Source organism: Chelonia mydas, chromosome 17, assembly GCF_015237465.2.
Source record: "Chelonia mydas isolate rCheMyd1 chromosome 17, rCheMyd1.pri.v2, whole genome shotgun sequence".
Lineage (NCBI taxonomy): Eukaryota > Metazoa > Chordata > Testudines > Cheloniidae > Chelonia > Chelonia mydas.
The window spans coordinates 11,694,254-11,719,238 of NC_051257.2; the positions used below are offsets into that span (position 1 = coordinate 11,694,254).

The window sequence follows — 24,985 nt, forward strand, 5'->3', positions numbered from 1 at the left end:
TATCCTAAGAGACTTGCCACAATGTCTGTGGCAGAACTGGGAATTTGCCTCTAAATTTCTTGAACCACAAAGAGAAAGAAATTTAGAGTTAAGGAGTTCATAGTACTGAAGTCAAAACCTCTCTGATAAGGCAGTGCAGCCAAAATGGACCACAAAGCTGAGGCCATTATATGCCACAAGGAAAATGCTTTTCAGCAAGCATGTGGATAGGCCTATTATTGTTTCAAATCTGTATGTGAATCCATTGCGGGTGAATTATGCCAGACGCACAACCCCGCAGTGAACTCCAGTTTATCCCCAGAACATATACCACATGGTTAGCTTCATTGTAAACTTGCCCACACTCTCAAAAAAAGAGACTTCAACTCTGTCCTGGAAGGACTGCTAAGAGGGCAGCTTTGTCAACGTGTGCATTCAATAACTGGCCCTTCTGCTGAGATAGGCAAGCAAGGGAGCCCGGTAATACCCATTAGAAGGTTGGCTTTCATCATGTGGACAACCTGCCCAATGGGATTTGAACTGGGACCAAATTCAGTTCACGTATGTTACTAAACAGCCATTAGACAGGAAAGGCTTTTTGGTACTACTGACCCAAGCTAGATATTAACTGGTAACCTACAGGTTCTGTTACTCTGGAATGGATCCACTTAAGCCATCCAGTCATTTGCAGTTGTAACTGTGTTCTGTATCATTTGTGCCACAATATCTCCATCCATTTGTCAAGAAGGGCAGAAACATGTAACATCACCAGTATTTAGAGACTCTATGTTGTGCCAAAATGTCTAAACACACTGAGGCTAAGGCAAAGATGACTTGTTACATTTAATCCCATTCTAATACATGGGTTGTTTTCTTTTTAAATTTAAAACAACAATAAATTCACACCTCCAAAGATTATCTGAAAAGATTTGCTGGAGTTCAAATCTCATTAGTTTAATTACTTGGGGTCAGATTCATAGCCATTTGTCTCTCCTACACTGCATGGGAACATTGTGTCACATTGATACATTTATTTTAACTGTACTTGGAAACTATTCTGAGAAACAAAATTAAACTATTGTTGGGGGGGAGAGGGGAAAAATCACCAAACATTCGCTGTTAAAAGAAAGCTGAGATGATTGCTGAAGAGACTATTTAGTTATTTCAACTTAATTAATAATTAAAACACCACTCTCCAAAGCTCTAGGCGCCCTAACATGCCGGTAATACAATTAAATCTCAGCAGCATTAAAATAATCAATTCAACAGAAGCTGAACCAGCTACCTACAAAAACTCCTTTCCACCCCTTTACTGCTACTGTAAGCAAACCCTGAGCCTCCTCCTAAAATCCTGTCAAACAAACGTCTTTCAATAAGATCTTGAATGATATTTTAACAGCATCAGCAAGAGAGAAAAAAATTCTCCTCTTCTAAGAGACAGTGTGTTCCAGTGGGGGAGGGTCCTGGCATGGGACTCTGGATAACCGAGCTGTATTCCCAGTTCTGCCATTGGTCTGAATCACCTCCCCGCTCTGAGCTTCAGTTTCCCCAACTGTAAAATGGGAATAATGATACAGACCTCCTTTGTAAAGCACCTTGATATTTACAGGTGTACACTGCTGTACAAGAGCTAGGTATTATTACTACTATTAATCCGGTCAAAGCAGAATGTATTTATTTCCCTATACTCCCTTAGAATGTACAGTGAACTCCTTAAACACTTGTCTAGTAAGGCTTATATATGATAAGCAATGGGAACACATTTTTCTCTGTGTATGATGAGAACTCATACTGTAATTCTCCACTGGTTATTCTGGGCATATTGGAACCCAAAATACAGCCGAGAAATTACAGTGGCCTATTCCAATGCCTCTGCAGGTGAATTTTGATTGGTATTTCTATTATAATCCCCTACTTACATTGCTATAACATATTAATATACCCTTCTATAGTACAAGTTTCTAATGCTTAAGGCTGTGCGCTACTCAGAGAACATAACGGTCTCTGCAGTACCCTTTCTCTAACTTATTGTTATAAGGCACTTTGGAATAACCGGAGTATGAAGGGAGCTATATAAACCTAATTTTATGCTATTTTCAGGGTTCATAATCAGACCATAAAATTCTTCCCTGGTTACGATTCAGAACAGAGGATTCCCATACCCAATTAATTTCATTTCACAAATACCCTTGGGATTGACAAAACAAACAAATCCCCCCTCTCGCCCCCCGCAAACTCCTCCTTAAGGTCCATTTCTACTGAAACTCCAATTAATTGCTAGGCAGGGGCAGCTGAGGGTAGCAGATAGCTATTCAAAGGAAGAATATCTGGAATTCGTATTTCATCTTCTCTACCTGACTGTCTGATTAGACTGTAAGATCCTGGGGCAAAGACTGTGTCCTGTTTTGTGTTTGGAAGGCACCTAACACATTGTGAGGACTGCCACAGTACGAATAATTATGTAAACTTGTTATGATACCTTTTGCAAGCACTGAGAACCTGGGAAACTGACTTCTTCTATTTATCCCAAGAAGAGGTAAAAACACAGGCATTATCATCAACAAACATTTATAGAAAGGTAACACCCAAAGGTCTTAGTGGGATGGGGAGCTGAGTGCAATACAAACAGACGAGACAACCCCTCTCCTGGAGATCTTACAAAAACAAAAATCATCTCCTCTCCACCAGAGTCCGCACCTATTTGATCCTTGGCCTCTCTTCTCTCCACTCTGGGCTAGGCCTCCCAACAAGGGTACCAGTTGGTATGAATGTTAATGGCTGCTTTTATGATGTAGAAGAGTAGTGTTGTTTTTTTTTAACAATTTTGCATATATTTACATATATTTGCACGTATTTAATTTCTTTCACAGTTGCTTTGGCCCACGAAACCCCTTCAAAAATTAATATGGCCCTCGTCTCAAAGTTTGGAGACCCCTGATGTAGATTAAGGGCCACTAAACTCATATTCCGCCCAGGCCAGCAAACGAACATCAGTACCAACTTTCGGTCACAAGCAACAGAGATATCATTTACAACTATCTCCTCCTCACATGCCCCAGTCCTGAGAGGTACTAAAGCACCTGGCAACAGCTTCTGAGCATCTTTCAGTACCAAGTGCTAAATTCAACCGAATAAGCTCGAAAGGTTCCTTACAATTGCTTTCAGTTGATCTTACACAAGTCTGCTTTGTAGGTGAAATATAATAAAAATAAATGCTGCACAGATAAAGTAGCATCTTTTCCTCTCACATAAGGACATTGTGCTCCTACCAGCACTGCTCAGATTGCCAAAATTCAGACAAATGCCATGTCCCTCTGCCTGTAGGCTGACTGTTTTGCTCAACTGTACTCTGCATTCAGCGAAGTTGCTTTGACCTTCTACTCCAGGAAACAAATTGGTCTCCTAGTTAAGTGCTCTCAATCTGTCTGTGTAAGAGAAGGGAAAAGTTCAAAGCAACCCAAGTCACCCATAAAGACTGGATAGATGTATAGACCAGGCACAAATTCCAATCGATGATGATGATATACCAAGGATGAAACTGCCTTTGACTTCAATAGGACCAAGATTTCATCCAAGTGTTTTGTTTTGTTTTGTTTGTTTAATATTTCCTGCTGTGGGGGGGAAATAGATGAATAGGTGTGGTGAGAGAGGATGAAAAGGAAAGGGGGAATAAAAAGAAAAAAGTGTGGGCAGGGGGAGAGGAAAGTGGGGATCATGACAAGAAGTAAATACAGAGAAGAGAAAAGGGAAATAAAGGAGGAGAGGAGGAGGAAGAAGGGAACACAGTGAAGGGAACGATGAGAGTCAAGCTACATGGCCAAGCCAAAAGGGTGATTGTTATGCTGAAAATATGTCAGTTTTTTAAAAAGGTATCAATAACTTGCACTTCCAAGATCCAATCCTGCAGTAGGATTCATGATGGTCCCTGCGGAATCCCACTGAAGCTCTTGGGCATCCAATTGCAGGATAGGGACCTATGATTTTCAATTCTTAACGGTGTTGAGTGACATGACAATGTTCAGTGCTAGAATGGCTAGCTGCAGAGAAATTTCAGCAATGTAGCTATGGGGTAATTTGTTTTAGGAATATTTCCTTTCCCACAAGTATTAGGAGGCGGTCTTTTTTTCTTAATAAAAATACCATTTAGCTTTTATATTGCACTTTTCACCCATAGATCTCAGAATGCTGAACAAAAGAAGTCAGTCTCGTTATCCACGTTGTAGAGATAGGGAAACTGAGGAGCCAAAAGATGAAGTATCTGGCTCAGAGTCTCATAATAGGCCCATGGCAGAGCCAGGAATAAAACCCACATCTCTTGAACCCTACCTAGTCCACTACCTTGTCAACTGGTCACGTCTACGCTGCATTGTAAACCAGGGTCTGTGAGACCTGGGCTTGTAGACTCGGTATTTTCAAGCCTGCACTTGAGTGTCCACACTGCTTTGTAAACCTGGATTTACAATTGCTGGATCAGGCCTCACAGCCATGCTAGCACGTCCATATTGCACTATGCAGACCTTCCGACTTGAGTCTGGGGCTTGAGCTGTGTCCACACGACAAAACAACAGGGCTTGGATCCAAGTCACACTGTGACTTGGGCCCTGACCAACCCCACTAGCAGGGTCCTAGCATCCAGGGCCTGAGAGCTTGCTGACCCGAATCAGACTGATTTGCATGTGGACAAAAGGGAGAGCTTGGGCTTAAACCAGAGTGACAACCCAGGCTTAGTGTGAAGTGAAGACATACCCACTGCCTCTCAAGGTCTGAGAAACTTTGTTCAGACTACATAAGATTAGTTAAATTTATCTTTGATCTTTTTTTCTGAAATGGTACATCAATAATGCAACGTAAATATTAACATAATAGTAATAAAAAACCTAATTCTGCTTTTTTCTATCACAAACTACTTTCTAAAGCAGATTTATGTCTCAAAAATTATCTGAATTTAGAGTTTCTCATTAGAATAGGATACATTTAGAGACTCCGGAGTGTGCTTAATGCTCCATTCACAAGACCCTCAGCTGACTGGCATTCCCCAGTGTAACCAAGGCGTGCTTTCCATGAGCCATTAAAGCATGTCTTAATGCGACATTAGCCTCTAGCAGCAGCATTAAGAATTCCAGACTCTATGGGGAAAATGAAAAACAGTAGATTTTAGCAATAGACAGGAGCTGACAGATTATTGGGAGAGGGTGCCTTAAAATCACAATTAAGGATACACTGAAAGGTACTCCATGACCTCACCCCATGGATTTGCCAAAAAAGCATTTGTTAACGACTTGCAAGCATCATAAACCCAAAGTTGGAAAGTTTTCCTATACATCAATGACTTTTTACTTGAAAATAACAGCTGAAATATTCAGCACTATTGCAGTTTACCAACGCTTTGTATTTGTTCTCGCAGACAGCTGCTTCATAGTGCCAGTTGACTTCCGTACAGGGAGTTAACCCATGGGAGTTTTACCTGCATGCTGCCGAGGCTCCCTCTCCTGCTACTGTTCTGACTCTCACCCGCAGGGCCAGCACTGTAGCAGATGGCATCAAACCCCAAAATTCCTCCAACACAGTCACCGATGAGGCACACCTGCCCATAATAAGAGATTTCATGTGAGTCCTACATAGTGATATTTATCCAGCCAGAGTCACTGACTCAAAACAGGAGGCAAAGGGGGGTGGCATCATGAAGCCTGATAACAGCTCCCTGATCCTGGGGACTAGTCTGCAGCAGCCAAGTGTTGCAAAGTTTCTGGTGGATCTCATTATAGCCACTTTGCCACTCCTCCTCTCCCCACCAACATGCTCCCTATGCCAAAGGCTGGCACAGGGGCTGCCTCCATCAGCTTTACACCAGAAGGGAACTAGTTTTGTTTGTTTTGTCATGCATCATGAAATCTGTCCGTAGGTCCATGGCTGGAGCCCAGCTGGGGCTGCACAGCCCTCCTCTCCCCAAATGCTGATGAGGTCCAGCAGCTCGACATTGCCCCAAACAGGGGATCGCCTGGTGCGTGGAGCTGGCATGGTCACCTGGAAAGATGCGCTGAGACCCACTGCCCGTGTCACCGAGAAAACAGGATGGGGACTTTCAAAATTCCCAAGGAATTTAAGAGGTGGGGCTCACGGTTGGTCACCTGAGGGCAGGGCAGTAGAATTCAAACCGATGACCAGAGGCAAGAACAGGCATTGTGGGACACCTCCTCGAGGCCAATCGCGGCGCTGAGGTCGACCAGGGTGTCTACACTGGCACCACGGCGCTGTACCCCCGGCGCAGAAAGCTCAACGCCTCTCATCGAGGTGGGTTTTTCGCAGCGCTGCTACTGCGCACTTAGTGGCTTGGCAGGGTGTACGCCTCGGGAGTTACACCGCAGGACGCTGCTTTACTGGGCAGAAACTTGCCAGGGTAGACAAGGCCTCAGATTCAAGTCACTGCTCTGAACCAAGCAACACAGGGTTCTCCCACATCTCAGGTGAGTTGTTAATTTAATAATAGTATCCTCTCCAATGCACCCCACAAAGAACTGAAAATCCACCTGGCTACACAGAACCTGTAACACTACACGAACGGCACGTTTTGTGAGGGATTAATGGCATCTCCTTGCACTTACATGACAACTCTCATTTTAATAATGATGATGATCAGTGTTAGAGTAGCAGGATGTTATTCCCACCTCAAAGAGACATACCTGCATTACCTCGATGACAGCTAGTGTGCTACAAATGAACGTCACTACGGTGGCAGGTGGGGCTAGCCACCCTGAGACATGCCTGTAGTCTGAGATGGGCACATAGTCTGGATAGCTAGCCCCTCCTGCTGTAAGAGCAAGGCAGTCCTTTGCCCCAAAGATTTTGTAAAGTAAGTAAACAATAGAGGAAAGGGTGGGAGAGGAAACTGAGGCACAGACACATGAAGTGACTTGCTCAGGTCACACAGCAGGTCAGTGGCAGACCTGGGAATAGAACTGAAGGCCCGACTCCCAGTCCAGTTTCACTTAATTATACTGTACGTATTTTATAACTGGAGACCTATATATTTAGAGGTGAATTGGATGTTTTTATCCAGTTGCCAAAATGGAGGACCATGAACAATACAGAGAATGACATCACATTTTCGTTCTAATGATATCAGTACTTCTCCTGTGTGGTGGAAACATGCAAAATATACTGAGATTGTTTACACCCTCCCAGGTGAATTTCCAATAGACGTTTTTCAAAAAGAGCCTTTTTTGTAGCTTTGGCCTAAAGAAAAACAAACCTCTTAACATTCAATTTCTACTGGAAGAGATCTGTTTTATAATTATCTCTGTAATTGGTATAATTTTTCTTTGTATAATCTCACCTTTCATAATGTCCTGTCATAGTAGCCGGGGTTTTTATTTTTTAAAAGCTCCAAGCGAGAACATTTTTACTATGGATATTAAACTGGCTCCAAACCAAATTTTAGCTTAAAAAACTGATATGCCACAGCATAATCCTATTATTGTTATGAAAAAAACCAATTTGTTTGTGTAATAAAACTCATGCTTTCCTCAGAAGATTACACTGTACCCTCAGATTAAAAATCTTTTCTTCTTTCAGAGCCTTTGAAACCTCACTGTACTTAAAACAACTGTATCTATCTAGACCTTTAAAGGCTCCTCCACACAAGTGTTTATAAGCACTTCACACTCAGTAATAAATGTATCTTCAAATAAGGTAGAGAAGTATTAGTAACCCCATTTAGAGACCAGGTAGCTACAGGAGAGTGGTGATCCCAAACCAAATAAATTCCTTGCAAGTCTTTCAGCTGATTTAATTGGGATTTGTATCGGGCCCAGTGATACTGAGTGATTTGCCCATGGTCACACAAGGGAATGTGTGGCAGAGCCAAAATCTGAACCCAGATCTCCCCAGTCCTCAAGCATAAGATCATGCTTCCTCCCTGTGTTTTATTGACACTGTGACAAGAGAGGGGGATACCAGTACTTAAATGTTCGATTCCCTATGGCCTAATCAGAGACATGCTGAGGTCCCTCAACTCCCATCATCTGCAATGGGGTTATACAAACTTGGGAACTGGACTGTCTGGGAGAGAAGGTACAGCTAGAGTGGAGTAAATTTTTCAGCTGAAACTTTTTCCAGTGAGAACTGCAGATTCAGCCACACCAAAACATTTCATGAATGTGTGTTGGTTTCGATTAATTGTTCACTTTGGAGTGGTGGTGAAGGGGGGAGAGAACAAGTCAGGAAAAAAAAAAACCGTTTTGTTTTGACATTTGCAACATGAAGTGTTTCAAATTTTGTTCAACCCACAACAAAAATTTTCTTCAGCTTTTCAATTTGCTGACAAATTTCTATATTTTAGTTTTTGGTCTGACCTCAAATATTGATTTTAAAATTTTTAAAATTGCCAATGAACCAAAAATTCCAATATTCTCACACCTTTTGGTCCAGTCTTTCTATTAACTGCATGAGTTACCAGCTCAAACTGACACTGCTCAGGTTTCAGGAAACTTCTAGTTCACCCTGGACATGCTCAGAGGGTTAACAGAGAGAGAGTGTGGGTGAGGAACTTTTATTGAACCAACTTCTGTTGGCGAAGAGAGCTTTTGAGCTTACACAGAGCTCTTCTTCAGGTCTGGGAAAGGTACACAGAGGCTTAACAGACATTTTGCACTCCCATGCTAACACTGCTTCATCTTATTTGCTGTGTCATCCCCATACTAGTAACTTGATACACTCAACACAATGGCTTAAAATAATGGAAACTCAGCCTTGCCCAAAGCATTTTTCTTTGATGTAAGAGGAAACAGTCCTACCTGTCCATTAAAACCAGTCCCATCTGGAGACTTGAGAAATTCATTGTAAACCTGGTTGGCTCTGCTAATCACCATGGCAACTGCATCCTGGTACTGAGGGGAGGAAATGGCCAGCAAGGGCAAGGCAGCCAGTGGGATGTGGTCTTCACTACTGCTCAGGCAGTTCTCATCATAGCTGTAGGGATTCAGGCTGAAGAAGAAGATACTGTCATCAGGAAAATGCAACAAAAGGAAACGCACAATATTACAGCCCTTATGTCAGTGTATTAAACTGAAATGATCCTGGGCTAGTCAGGTTTGGTACAAAACACCATCACCTTAAAAAATCATCTCTTTAAAAGCTAGGCTTTCCTGATCTGTGTTATTGACACTGCTTTAGATTGTTAGAGTGGAAGGAATTTTTATAAATCTGATTTATTCTTCACCATTTATGCTCCTTATTTTTACTAAAGAAGCCAAGACAAATGCAAGAAGGAAACAGATTCAGTTTCTGGTTTTCATACATTAGCACAATACAACGGTTGATAGGATGCAGCTGCTGCACTGGAATATGATAGCCTTCCAAATGAATGGTTCCCATTGAAATTTTTTTAAAAAATACAGAAACATTTCTGTCAATGAGATTTTGTAAAAGTTTATATAAATTTTGGAGAAAATCTGACTTGACAATATTCCTTCCAAAAGGCAGAACAAGATCAGCCTATTATCTGATCAATTACATAAAAGTATGCCCCAAAACAACATTTCAACATTCATCTATTAGCATTATACAAAAGAATGTGACTGGCTTGAAAACTGATGTTTAGATTTACTAGGATACCAGTTTTATCTGAGGGCTTGTCTATATGGTGAGGTAATGTGCTCTACAGGGGTTTGATTTCTAAAGCGCACAAACATACTGTGTATTAATTGGTCTGTGTAGAACCTGCTGGAATGCACTAAAGGTTCCTTAGTACACTTTAACGTGGTACGGTTTTAAACCCTCTATGTCTAGTCTAGATTTTAGCTCTGCACGTTTCCCCATACCAACCTGTCAGTCATGCTTTGGATGATCTTTAAAAGTGAAGGGGAAAAACAATTTCCAGAGAGCAGAAATTGCAAGTCATATCACCTCATGCCAGGTTCTCAGAATATATTTATGTACCTTTTGAGACTAAGATAAGGTCAGAAGTACTTTGAAAATTAGGCTGGATTTCAGCCAAGGCTGCAGAGGTAGAAAACAAAGACTTCATAAATAACAGTAGTTGGAGTGCAAAATACTCCAAAGATCTCAGAGCACTTTAATTAAACCTCACAACAAGGCAGGTAAGCATCACCATTTCACACATGGGGAAACAAGCACAGAGACGTGTAGGGTCAGATTTTGAAGTGAATGAGTTTAGACATTAAAAACAAACAGTATTTGCAATCTAGATGGTCAATCCCTGAAGTCTGCTATGATTAATGAACAAACAACTAAGAGGAAGGGAACATAAGAAGCCCCGCATCTGAGAAACAGAAGGCTACAGTGGTTGGGTAATCTACATCTGGTAATCAGAGAGAAAAAGCAACCAGATCTCAGAGTAGAAGGTTATGGAGAAGATATTTCTTAAAGTTACCTGCAGTCTTTTCCAATAACGAAAGTATAAAACACTAACTGGCCAAGATTACTGGGGTTCCTTCAGTATAATAATTTTTGGACTACTGAGTATGTCTAAATCAGGGAAAGATAGCAAAAAACAAAACAAAAACCAAAAAACCAAAAACATCAAACAACCCCAGCGATTTCCTGTATAAACTTTAAGTAACACCATTAATAATGCAGTGTTGTTGTACCCATGTCACAGTCAGGGTATAAAAGAGACAAGGTGCGTGAGGTAATATCTTTTATTGCACCAACTTCTGTTGGGGAGCGAGACAAGTTTCAAGCTTACACAGAGCTCTTCAGGTCTGGGAAAGGTACTCTGAGTGTCCCAGCTAAATACAAGGTGGAACAGATTGTTTAGCGTAAGTTGTTAACACATATTTCAAGGGACCATTAAGGTGAAGTGGCCAACTAGCAACCCCAACCCCCCCCCCCCCCCCGCACCCGATGCGTTCCATCCTCTCCGTCGCCCGCACTTTCCCCCACTATGACCAGAGGGGTGTTAATGGACAACTTCACCTTAAATGACCCCTTGAAATGAAATGAGGCTGAGATTTTCAAAGCAGCCTAAGGGCTTTAGACATGCATCTTCTATTAATTGTAAGTGGCAGATGTGTGTGTAAATCTCCTAGACTATTTTGGAAACTTCAACCATTCAATCCTACAAAAAACTCTTTCCCTCTCTAGTAGTTCTCTCTCAGGTTGGGTTGACCCCTATGTAATTCTTTATAAGATACACTTATAATACCATCACACTTCTGCAGCAGTACATACCCTTACACCTGCAGATCTCAAAGTGCTCACCCCCATTAATCATGCGTTGCATATTCAATTTTAGCCCATTTTAGCCACTTGAACGCAGAATCGTATTCACCCTGGTGGCGGGGGGGGGGGGTGGCTGCACATCTCATAAATGCCACAGCTTAGACAGATGGAGAGAGCTGCCAGCAACACAGAAACATGACCTTATGGGCTAACAATGCATGGAAATGCTGCAGAGGATCCTGTAGGCTGAACAAATGAATGCTGGAGTGGGTCAGTTGTACAGGAACAGGAGCATAGGAATTGCCAAACTGGATCAGACTCAAGGTCCCTCTAGTCCAATATCCTTTCTCTGACCGTTGCCAGGACTAGATTCTTTGGGAGAAAGTATAAGAACCCTACAGCAGGCAGATGCGGGATGATTTGCTGCAGTTGGTCTCCATCTAATCTCTCATAGTAAGAGATTAGTTTAAACCCTGAAGCATGAGCTTCACTATCCCTTCCAAGCTTCTGTTAGCATAATCTATTTTAATTCTGCATTTTCTTGTGATCCATATAAATGTCCAAACCCTTTTTTGACTCTTCCTAAATTCTTAACCTCAATGACCTCCTACAGCAATGAGTTCAACAGCCCAATTATCCATTGTGTGAAAAAATATTTTGCTTTATCACTTTGTACCTTGGCCTCTGTTTGAGATTTGTGGGGCTGGATCTCACCGCACTGCACAAAGCCCAAAGAGTAAGGTTTTGTGGGGGAGGAGGGGAGTGAAGGTGAAGGAAATCTCACTCAGATATGGTAAATGACTTGCCTCCAAACTCAAATAGTGAGGCAGTTGCTAAGTCAGTCATAGAACCCAGGAGTCCTGGGTTGAAATCCTTTGCTCAGCCTTAAGCCAACACAAACTTTTCAGATGAAATGGGGAGTAGCAAACATCGGGTTTTATTTAGCTGTTATTATTTATTTTTTATTGCATCAGTGCCTAGGAGCCACAGCAATCGTCCGGGACCTCATTGTGCTAGGCACCGTACAGATAACAAAGAGACTGTCTGCTTCAAAGAATTTACAGCTGAAGTGATTAGTAGGTTGTATGTTCTGTTTCTGAAATGCAAATACATCACAGGTACATAATACTGTATTTTGTTTATGTTCCTCTCCCCATACCTTTCTTCTGTTACTCATCCTGGGGGGCAAAAACCTCCAACAACACACACCAAAATGAACTAGCCAGACACATGCATATCACCATCTGTCCACTTGGCTGTATGTAGCACCCCTTTTCTTTGTCTGTCCCTTCTCTTTTTTAGAATATATTCTCCTCAGGGCAGGGACTCCCTGTTACTATGTGCTTGCCCTGGACTTAGTACAATGGGTTCCAGATTCTGACAGGAACCTCTGTGCTATAACAATATTAAACAGTGTGCCGTTTGAGATGGGATTCGCTCTATGGAACTATTATCACCACCACAGATGATACCAATTTAAAAAAAACAAAACTACTTACAGTTCTGAAATGCAGTGGTTGGTCTGTATTTTCCTCTAAGCCTCATGTAAATTTCCATGTTTAGCCTGTGCTGAAGCACTCAAGTGACAGATATTTTACATCTTAAGAAGTTCAAAATTTTTAAAGACCCGGAGCTCAGCTGCTCTGCCAGGTAGCATCAATTTATCAATTAACATGACTTCACTCTGCCAGCGGATTAGACCATCCAAATGCAAAGCAGACAGATTGCTGAATACCAGTGCCAAAATAAAATAAAATAAAATAAAAACAAACTTTAAAAATATAAAATAAAAAGGCCTCCCTAGCTATATAACTCTCACTTAAAAAACAAAAATAATCATTTAGAATGGGAATTTTCAAAAGAGAAAAAAGATCACATCTACATAATAAAAGCAAGATACAAAAGGAAATACAGAAGAGAAAAATACACAAAAAGAGGGTAAAAAAAATTAATAGCCAGCAACATTTCTCATGAGTGAGCAAAGAAATCAGGATCAAGCTGCAGTTCAGCAATTAATTCCTGCTAAATTAATTACAAATAATTACCTGGTTGGAAAAGAACTGTTTATTTTTCTTTTATTGCCAAGGTCACGGAAGGGGAGATTTTTGTTGTTATCATAAACACAATGAAAACGAAAAAGCAGCACTTGAAAAGGACACCCTGGAAAAGAGGAAGCTCTTTATCACAAGAGATAGGCAGGATGTCAGAGACAAACACAAAGCCTTGTTAGCTTGGTGCCTTGACAGAGCACTGCAGGAGGCCCTAACATGCACCACTTTGGAAGTGCTGCATTCACAAAGTGGTGGGGTGAGGAGGAGAGGAAATCACCAGGGGGCAGGTGAATCCATTAATTGTAATAATGTTGCAGATGCAGACAGTATCCCCTTCATTGCCGGCGCTGTATCCAAAACAGCCGGCGCTGTATCCAAAACAGATCCAGGACCCCGGAGAGCTAGGTGTTTGTATCATTTGTGCCCAGTCAACAGATGCCACCATGTCACAGAGCCAGCTGCTTGCAGGGGTAACAGATTGTATAATGGGGGCTGAGAGAGAGAGAATATTCAACATCCAACGCAGGGGATTAGCAAAATAGTTTCCAAACACTAGCTGATGCAGATCACAACCCCATGCTGGTCCCTTTGACTGACTTCTTTGGGGAGGGGTGCTGGAGGCTTAACACTTGGAAAAGGAAAAGGCAGACGGACCAATTTATGCGCCAATGCTTGTGCTAACATGCCTGCTAGAGCTTCCCTCAAGTTATTGTTGCTTGTGGGAAAATTAGAAGTTTAGGGTCTGATTTGCTTGTAGAAGTGGCCTGCAGCTCCTATTGGCTTCACTAGGGAGTTGAAGTTGGTTTCAAAATCCAAGCCGTGTGTGTGTGGAGTTCCCTTTCTAGCGGGAAGGAGGGTGAGGGACCGATCGCAGGCCATGAATACTAGAGCTTTACATGTGCTGGATAGTGTAATTTTAAAATTAGTTTTAAAATGGATTATGAACCCAAGAACTCATTTTAACTTCCAAGTTACGCACGTTGGGGCCTAATCCTGTGCGGTGCTGCTGTCAGCGCAGGCTGTGGGTGCTCCCTACCTCACCAGTAAAACAGGTCTAGAACAGGATTCCCCCTTCCTTTAAGAATCAGTTGTGCAAAGTGCTGACCGCCCTGACTCTGATCCAGCAAAGCACATAGACAGCGAAATGGGACAACTTACATTTTGAAAGTGCATTGCTGGATCAGGGCCAGAGAGTGCTTAGCACCTTCCAGGATCGAGCCCTGACACTAGAGGAAACTAACAGCGTTTCTCTTTGAGTGTGTGAAGCTGCATAAGTAAAACAGTAAAAAAAAAAAGAGGAAAGACCAGTAAGGTCTTGTCTGCGCTACAAAATTAAGTCAACCTCTGGTAGATCGATGTTCAGCCACCTCAGTGATTACTGCAGTTTTTCATGTCCACATTACCCTCCTTCTGTCAGTGGGGTGTCTTCTCACCAGAAGCGCTTCTGTGAGTGGTGTGTCTCCTCACCAGACTTAAGTGTCCCCCCTCCCATCCCAAGCTGTCAGCCCCACATGGAGCTGACAGCCAACAGACAATGTAAGTAACAGACCCTGCGTTGCCCTAACTACGTCGACCTAAGTGCTACACCTCTCACAGAGCTGGAGTTATTAGGTTGATGAAGTGGGCAAATTACTTTGGTGGGAGCAACTTTGTAGTGTAGATGCTTACAGAGTTAGGTCGATGTAAGACGCCTTACATCAACCAAACTCTGTAATATAGACCAGGCGTAAAGAGAGGAGAATCAGGCCATTAGATTACAGTTCCAATAGAAGACCCAGATCCTCAGCTGGTGTAAAATGATGCAGCTACACTGATCTGACCCAAGTTCAGCCAAGTGCCTGAAAGTAAAGCTATGTTCTTCCTAATGCAGACACTTCACAGTGGCTTCCCCAGCAACATTAGCACTCCATAGAGGAGTGCAGGAAACATTTCTTTTTAAATCAGTAAACTAAATGGATGTGATGCATAAGAAACTTAGGAAGCAAAGAGCAATAAGAGGATAGCATTTTTAACAGTCTTTTTTTTTTTTTTTACTGTAACCCCATTCTAAACTCCCAATCGGTCAACCTCCGGGCAACACACAAATGAATTTGTCCATAGATGTTTGGGGGCTTTCTTAGGTAAAATTAGGAAGTAGGAGGATTGTAAACTTCCACCAAGAGTGCTGAAAATATGCAATTCAGTACCACTGCCTACAACCACATAACTAGGGAAACTCACAAGCCTGTTGGAAACTGGTGCCATTAAACTCAATGGAACTATTTTTTGTGTGTCAGTCATAGGACCAAATCTCAGCTGATGTAAATGAGCTATGTCCATTTACACCAGCCAAAGGTCTTGCCTTCAGTATGTGAAGTAAAGCATCAGCTTTTCATCCTGAGAGAGAGAGAGATTTGTCTCAGAGGACCTTTAGATTGATGGTTAGAAAAGAAATAATACCTTTTGTCATTTGGTATTTTCTAGAGAAAAGGGGGGAAATGAGAAAATACATCCTAGATACTCTGAAAATTAAATTAATTACTTAATATCTACGGCTCCTTCAGAATGTCAGATGTGGTCCATTAGACACATTGTCGTTTCACTAAGTGCTATGGTATGCTTCCCCTCCCCACTTTTGCTTTTGTTGTTTCTCAAGAACTGTAGGCCCCTTTTACCAAGGTTAATTTGGACAGCATCCCATCCATTTCAGTAATTATTTTCATACGTAAACCTCAAAGCAGTTCATACTTGTCAGGCATTACATTTTAATGGAGTACTTCATCTTGAACTGGCTTGTCACTTAAATCAATGCTGCTAAGGACTCTGGGTTAAACATCGAAAGTCTAGGTGGCTTTTCTGCACATCACTCACTAGATGAGTAGTATCAGACACTGAACCTAATAGCATTTTAAAAATTTCCCATAGACAATGTCCTGCAGTCCTTAGTTATGTGAATAAACCAATGCGACCAATTCCATAAGGGCTGGATTCTGCAACACTGGAGACAATGGAGGTTTTGCCACAGGCCTCATCAGGAGGTTTTTATTTGCTTAAAAATAAGAAGTTTTATTAATTTTAGTACACAATTTTCAGAGCTGATGCATGCTTAGCGTTTGTTTGTGTCTTATAATCCCTTGAAGATTGCAGCCTCTTCTGAGATTTGCAAGACCATCCTTATCAGGGCAACCTTGCAGCCCAGGAGTTGGGATTGCATTGATACCAATAGGCCATAAAAATCACAATCCAACTATGTCATGAACTGCAATGTCCCATCAGCAGGCCAGGTCTCCGAGTGATAAAGTTTTCGATGTCAGGTGATGATGGTGGATATCAAAGTGTGCATGGGGAGGGTTAATCTCCTTTTCCTTATGCCATGGAACAGAGAGTAGTATCTTATTCCACCCACAGCTCTACTGAAATCAGAACTGGACCCTGGGTAATTGGCAGGGACATATCCCTATACAGTTGTCTTATAGCCTCTGCTATGCAATTAGATTGTACAGTAGAATCCTGGATTATTTGGCATCACTCAAGCTGGTCTGTACTTTGTTTGTACCTGTGAAGCGTGTCAGCATTGGTATCGGCTAGTCGTTCAATTCCCCCTCCCACAAACAATCTATTATAGTTTTATAAAGGAAGAAACACAGGATGTTCTCCCCTTAAGTTCTGCAGGCATCTTACTTCAAACACTGTGTGATACAAAAAGAACATGAAGGCCATTGCTGGAAATAGTAGCGCAAAAAGCATAATGATGGAAGGATAAAACATTAGAGCCAAATGAGAAGCAGAGACTCTTTCACCTCAGACAGAAAAGGCTTTTCTCCTATTCATTCTCTAAACGCCGCAAGATATAGGGAAAGGGCAGGCTTCAAAGTTGGTAGCAATATCCCATCAGTAATTTTGTTCAGTTTCCAGATCCCTGCAGAGCCTCATTCTGCTTTGATATACAAAAAATTAAACCTCTTTATAAAATACTGGCATCAGCCAACTACGGTCTCAGACAAAAACAATGCAGAGCTCCACATCGACTGCAAACTACCATTTGAATTTAGAACATAACAATATAAGAATGGCCATACTGGGTCAGACCAAAGGAGCATCCAGCCCAGTATCCTGTCTACCAACAGTGGCCAATGCCAGGTGCCCCAGAAGGAGTGAATCTAACAGGTAATGATCAAGTGATCTCTCTCCTGCCATCCATCTCCACCCTCTGACAAACAGAGGCTAGGGACACCATTCCTTACCCATCCTGGCTAATAGTCATTAATGTACTTAGCCTCCATGAATTTATCCAGTTCTCTTTTAAAGTTTCTAGGCTAAATGGGATGTTTAGGCTGTAGGAAGGGTGGAGAGGCAGGATGATCCAGGGGTTAGGACTAGAAGACCAGGGTTCAATCCCTGTTCTGCCACAGGCTTCCTGTCTGATCTTGGGAAACTCACTTAACCTTTCTATGCCTCAGCTCCCCCATCTGTAAAACTGGGATCATAGCTCTTTCCTGCCTCACAGAGATGTTGCAAAGATCAAGCGCTCAGATATTACTGTGATGAGGGCCACATAAGTACCAGACAAAGGAAGAGAACTTCAATCCTTTTAAAATTCATTACACGGTGGGTTGTGGCCAGCTTTACAAACAGGTTCAAATAACTCTAATTTGCAATTTAGAAATACCCGCACGGAGACAATGTCGTGGAGAGATTTCTATTTCTACTATAAAACACACCTGGAAAACCATTCGAGACTGAGTGTGTCAATGTACATTCAAACAACGTTGTCACTACTTGGGGTTTTTGCTCGATAGACATCTGTACATTTGAAAGCAGAACAGATTTTACAGACAAACTAATAAAGTGGCTGAATCTTAACAGCCAATTACAAGTAATAAATGCCACCCCCCTGGAGCCCACTCACAGTCTCATCAACCTACCCTCTTCTCAAAAGCCTGGGAGAACAGACAGGCCTTGCAAAACAACTGGACTTGGACTCTGATAGACCAAGGAAGGAAACCAACTCTAAAGTCAATGTCTCTTCCCATAAAATAACCTGGCCACTAACCCACCTATGCTTAAACCAGGACACAGTGCACTCAAATGCCAACACTGGTCATCATTGCCACTGTATTACAAAGTGGAGATGATCCTAATGCAAGCAGGCCTCAAATTGTGTCAGAATACTGGTCCCAGTTCAGCAAAGCACTTAAGCACATGCTTAACTTTACACACATGCTTAAATTCCATTGATTTCAATGAGACTTAAGCACGTGCTCAAGGTGCTTTACTGAATAGGGCTGGACTTAAGAACATGCTTAAGTGCTCTGCAGAATCAAGGTCTTAGAATTCAAAACCAGCTTCCTGAACAGCAACCAGAAATCACTTCATACTAAGCTCCAATCACTGCAGTACAATAATTGCGCAACTGTCTTCTAAAATTAACAACCATTATTTACTTGTAATAAATATTTTCCAGTTTACACAACAGCCTGTCTACTTGAAATTCTAGTCGGAGATTGGGAGCCTTGCACTGATGTGCGTATAAATGTACATTCCTGAAATTAATCTATCAAAAACATGATGGCTGATCTACATTCTGACAGTCTTCCTGAGAAGGAGAGAGATTAGCCATAAGTAGTATAGCTAGGGTAAGTGTGTGTTATCCTTGTCTCTCCTCACCAGTGAAGCTTGGAGGTGAATGTCACAGGAGATCAGTCATGCATTACAAATACATGAAGGTAACAAATACATGCGTGTATATATGCACTTTCTGATTTATGACAAGTGTGGGGAACTTTAAGTGAGTCATGTAAACGGAAGCAGACTATTCTAAACAACCTTGAGCATTTAACAGCTTGTGAAACTTTGCAATGTAAATTCCCAGTTCCCTGCCCTTGCATCAGCAGCCACACTGACTTCCAGTGGTCTAATTGAGCAAGCAAGGGACTGCAGGATGAGAACTGTCTGTGTGTGTTAAAAATGAAAACCAAAGTATAATTCCTTCAAGTGCATATATACAGCATATGTGCATACAAGACAAGACCTCTTCTGATTCCATTGACAGTATGGTAGGACAATTCTTCTGCTTACCTGACCACTAATTATTCCTCCACATTCAGAAAATGCAAGATAACAGTATTTAAAATCAGATCTAACGCTGCTGGTAGAGCAGTCATCTGGCACCTCATGGCTGGAATACTGTGGTAATCAAAACACACCTCCTTCCCCTACAATTTACTAAATAAGATGTTTATCCACAAGTTATGCTGCTTAATTGCATCCTGAAGTTCTAAGCCCTGAATGTTCCAGGTGCAAAGCCACACAAATTCAAAAAAAATCTGTCTGACAGTCCCAAATGTGCACATGACAGGCTACTCCACGCTACAAAGCATCAAGGCAGTGCTGGTATCACGCCAGATGCAGAAATTAGCTGCAGGAAGTCATTCAAACTTCTAGTTCAGCTCCTTTTGATACGGCTAAACACTTCTGGTGCCGTCTGCTTTGGTTAAGGGAAGGCAAAACAGGAAACTGCAGGAGCTTAGCTTATTTGCATCTTACTTCCACTGCCAATTTACTGGTCTTCCCTGCAGCCACTAGCAGGGCTTTTCCTTTACCCTTCCAGATGGCTGAGCATGGATCAGACATCAGGGCACAGCTAGAGAGAAAGGAATGGGCCGTGGTATCCCATGCTTAGTGTACATGCTGCTGGCTTGCATGTGTGACTAACCAGACAAAATGAGCAAGCAGCGGGCAAAATAAGCAAGCAACTCCTTTGATCAGTTGTCGATTCCTCCCCAACTTCCACCAGCAATCCTCTTCTCCAGCACAGCACCACCTTGTTCACACACACTCTTGCCCGCCAGCTCCATAACACAGCTCTCCCCCCCACACATAGCCAGCCACCACTCCCACCTGCAAAGCCCTAACCTCCTTTCCCATAGCCATCATACAGCTAGAGTCCAGATCACCTCCCAGAAATGTCATGTCTCCCCTCCCTCTGCTGCAACCTCACCTTACCGGCTGATGGGCCTGGAGACAGGCACTTTATAGCAGAAGGCTCAGTCTGCTCACTCGCTCAACACAGAGGGAGAAGCATGCAAAGAAAAGACCTCATCTCATCTAGGGTTTTCTGCTCTGGTGATAAGTCCATGCATGCGGTCAGGCTTACCCCATTCATGAACAATGTGACTATTCCAAACTCAACCTATATACCACCCACACCAGCATGTATTCTCTCAACACGAATTTGTACATGTTTTGTTGGTGGCGGTGTGGTCCAGTGGGAAGAGCACTGAACTGGGAGTCAGGAGACCTGGGTTTTACTCCCACCTCTGCCAGTGACCTATTATGTGACTCCAGACAAGTTTCCCCAGCTGTACGTGCCTCAGTTTCCCCATCAATAAAATAAGGATTACAATACCTTCCTGCTTTTGTAAAATACTTCGATATTGATAGACGAAAGAGTTCTCTCCATAAGAGCAAAGTGTCTATTATTTGATATCCAAGCACTTTACAAACAACTGCCAATCCTTACAACCATCCTGTGGGTTTTTCTAGTCTACGAAAAGGCTAGTTAACCCTGACCTTCTCCCTACTGTAGGCACAGGTTAATGCCATTTACCTAGATAGACTTAGCGGTCCCACCTGGGCGGCTAAATTGAGGTAAAAGGTGTTAAACCGTTATCTAATCTGGGGGAAAGATCCAGATTAGGTCAGGTTAGGTAAAATGTTAGTAAACCTGACCTCAGCTACTTTTCCTAGTCTAGATTAACCTGGAGAGGGATGGATTATCTCCATTTGACAAGTGGGGAAACTCAGGCAAAGAAAACCTACCAAGGCCACACAGGGATTCAGCATAATGGCTGAGATTAGACTGCAGGTCAAAGACCTTTGTTTAAATCACTAATTTGTTCCCATCCTCCTCTCTTGTTATTTTTAAGGGCCTAGCTAGCCCCGTTATATAGTGCCTCAGAATCAGAAGGTGACGTACCTCTTTGGAAAGGACATTGGGATGGTCAACTGGATGCAAATCAAGGGAATGCTTCTAAATGACGTGGCAATGGGAAGTCACAACCATTCCATGAAAATAGATTATGAGGAGGCACCATATTCCAGCGAACAGAACACTGGACTCCAGAGACCTGGATTCGAATGCCTGACTCCTGACAGAGTGACCTTGGGCAAGTCACTTCACCTCTCTGTGCCTCCATTTCCCCATCTGTAAAATGGAGAATGTGATCTCCATGTAAGGAGCTACAGGATCTATAGATCAAAAACACTATGTAAGAGCTTGGCGGTATTATTATTGTCATCAGACTCCTTCTATGCCTACAATATGTTTTCACACAAATACAAGTGAAGACTGCTAATATGGATAGATTATAGAATCATAGAAGTGTAGGACCGGAAGGGATCTTGAGAGGTCTTCTAGTCCAGTCCCTGCACTCAAGGCAGGACTATGTATTATCTAGACCATCCATGACAGGTGTTTGTCTAACCTGCTATTAAAAATCTCAGATGACTGAGAGTCCACAAACTCCATAGGCAATTTATTCCAGTGCTTGACCACCCTGACAGTTAGGAATTTTTCCCTAATGTCCAACCTAAACCTTCCTTGCTGCAATTTAAGCCCATTGCTTCTTGTCCTATTCTCAGAGGTTAAAGAGACCAAATTTTCTCCCTCCTCCTTGTAACAATTTTATGTACTTGAAAACTTAAGTACCCCTTCAGCCTTCTCTTTTCCAGACTAAAGAAACCCAATTTTTTCCATTTTCCCTCATAGATCTTGTTTTCTAGACCATTGATCATTTTTGTTGCTCTTCTCTGGACTTTCTCCAATTGGTCCACATCTTTCACGAAATGTGGTGCCCAGAACTGGGCACAATACTCCAGTTGAGACCTAATTAGTGCAGAATAGAGCAGAAGAATTACTTCATGTCCTGCTCACAACACTCCTAATAATACATCCCTGAATGATGTTCGCTTTTTTTGCCAACAGTGTTACACTGTTGACTCATATTTAGCTTGTGATCCAATATTATCCCCAGATCCCTTTCCACAGTACTCCTTCCTAGGCAAGTCATTTCCCATTTTGTGTGTGCACAACTGATTGTTCCTTCCTAAGGGGAGTACTTTGCATTTGTCCTTATTTAATTTTATCCTATTTACTTCAGACCATTTCGCCAGTTTGTCTAGATCATTTGAAATTTTAATCCTGTCCTCCATCATACTTAAATGCATAGTTTGGAGCAACATACTGTATTACTTTTTTACAAAGAGACCAAATCTGTGGCATGCTGTAAAAGCAACCATTTCTTAAATCGAAGTGCTGGAGGAAACCAACAAAAATGAGTTCTCAAACTTTGCTGAGAAACAGAAGAAAGAAAGAAACCCAACATAAAGTTTGATTCTCCTCTCACTATCACCAGTGTAACTCCAGGTATGTCTATACTACCCGCTGGATCGGCAAGCAGTGATCAATCTAGCAGGGGTCAATTTAGCCTGTCTAGTCTAGACATGATAAATTGACCCCTGAGAGCTCTCCCGTCGACTCCTGTACTCCAGCGCCACGAAAGGCTCAGGCAGAGTCGATGGGGGAGCAGCAGTAGTCGACTCACTGCAGTGAAGACACTGCAGTGAGTAGGTCTAAGTACATCGACTTCAGCTATGTTACTCACGTAGCTTAAGTTGCGTAACTTAGATCGATCCCCCCCTCCCCCAGTGTAGACCACGCCTCCATTGAATTCAATGTAGTTATTCCAGATTTACACAGAAGTGACAGGTTTCAGAGGGGTAGCCATGTTAGTTTGTATCAGCAAAAACAACGGGAGCCCTTGTGGTACCTTAGAGACTAACAAATGTATTTGGGCATGAGCTTTCATGGGCTAGAACCCACTTCATCAGATGCATGGAGTGGAGGGGAATCAGGCCCATAACATGTATCCATCTTCCACCCTCCCGCAATCTTAAATACATTACTGCACTATTGTTTAAAATATTCATATCAGGGATGAAACAGTGAAAGAGAAAAATAAATGTTTACTACTAAGTAAGAATAGAATGGCTATCGCCCTGTCTCTGCAGAGACAGCCTGCAATTGAAATTTAGAATAGGGAAAGGCAAACATATGCTCACGCAGCAAGGGAGGATGATTTCATTAACCAAAGCCAGTCTCTAGAGAGGAAAGGGATAATACTGAAGTAACTCTGTCGCACAGGAGTCTATCATGGCCTTTGATGCTTTGCTAATTTCTCATTAATGCTGCCAATGATGAAGTTTGCAGCCCATGCAGTTGAAGATGTAACAACAATCTGAAGACACGAACCAGAAGAACCCAGTGTTTGGTGTTGGAGGAAGAGTTATTTTAATTAAAAGTGGTTTGTGGCAGGTTACAGCCCCAAACAACTCACTTCGTACAAGAAGAAAGCCGACTTCTCAGTTGGATTCTCTCAAGAGCTCTGTTTCCAAGTGCCAAGTTGTGTATTTACAGAGGCAATCTTTGAAGCCTGGGAGCGCTATCTCTGGTGCTCCACAGGAGGGCTAGATGCCTTGGGAAATTGCTGATGATATAATGCCCAAGGGTCCCATTGAGGTGGCCCGTAAGAAAACAGGGGAGGCATCCGAGACTGGCCATAACAGGGAGGATGTTGAACTCATCAAGGTCGTGGAGGTCGCAAAGAGTTCGTGGGCTGAATAATTTCAGGAGAGTCTGAAGAGCTCTTATCCATGTAGAATAATGGTGGAGCAGATGTTGGATCTGCCTATCAGACTGTGTGGGTACTGGGGAACCATGCAGTGCCAGTGCTAATGCAGGCTGTGGTACTGGGAGTCTAACTGAACTCAGTAGAGGAGACTCCAGCTCATCAGAGACAAATAATAGGTCCCTGGAGAATCTGAACTCCTGTGGTACTGGGTGGGCTCATGCCTAGACCTGGTGAGCTCCAGAGGAAGAAGGCTGCAGTACCAAGAGTGGCATCAACATCAGATGAATTGTCAATGCGGGTGGTACTGACTTCTTAAGTGCAGGGTCCTTACCTCTAGTATTCTGCTCATGTTTTGATGGTACCGGGGGGAGGGGTGCTTTGGTACTGAGCGATGGGAACCCTGCGACTTTGATACACTAGAGGACTTTGATCTCCAAGCCTCCGTGGAAACCTTTCAAGGGTATGGGGTTCTCTGGTGTGGTAGGTCTGCTAGAAGAAAGTTCTCCCTGAGGAGATTTGATGCATCTCCTGGATGAAGTCTTCCAAGTCTGTAACCGCTTCATGTCTGGAGGGTGAGCAAGCTGTGGAGGACAACAGGGCACTCTGAGCCCGTGGTAGAGGAGGGAGGAATCTCTGGGGAAGGATCTGAAGCTGGGAAGAGGGAGTGTTCCATCATTAGAAGACACAGTTTTAGCTCCCTGTCGCTCCTAGAGTGGCTTTTGAAACTTGTGTAGACCTGGCCATGTGTCTATCCCCAAGGCAGGGGATATAGTGGATATACGGCCGTCATTAACTGGGAAGGACTCCTGGCAAGTGAGTCGATGTTTGAAGCATGGGACTTCAGCGTACCCCAATAGCAATGCAGACTTCTTCAAGTATCGCCCTGTAATGAGGGGTGGGGGAGCAGAAGGCGAAAGCCTCAACTAATGGAAACCCTCCCCCCAAAAGGCTCTGCACTAACTAATTAAAGACACAAAAAGTATAAACTATAAAAGAACAAAATGGGCTACAAACTACTTAAGGTACAACTGCAAGCGAATGCAGCTGTACACGCCATCTCTGGCTGAGGCAGTCGAGAATGAACTGAGGAGATTTGTCTGTTCC

The 24,985-nt window shown here is 42.6% G+C and overlaps 1 protein-coding gene across 7 annotated transcripts in view; it reads right to left on the minus strand.

Annotated features, from left to right (window-relative positions):
• The window catches only part of PITPNM3 (PITPNM family member 3), a 338,711-nt gene that overhangs the window by 51,948 nt on the left and 261,778 nt on the right, over positions 1–24,985 (minus strand). For 6 of the 7 annotated variants that reach the window (XM_043531087.1, XM_037880424.2, XM_043531085.1 and 3 more), the window contains 2 exons: positions 8,772–8,961; positions 5,444–5,563 (listed from right to left, as the gene is read on the minus strand). In XM_043531087.1, coding sequence (XP_043387022.1) covers positions 5,444–5,563; positions 8,772–8,961 — 310 coding nt within the window. Of the gene's footprint in view, positions 1–5,443; positions 5,564–8,771; positions 8,962–9,801; positions 9,895–24,985 lie in introns of those variants that run through there. The other variant, XM_043531090.1, reaches the window with a different exon arrangement.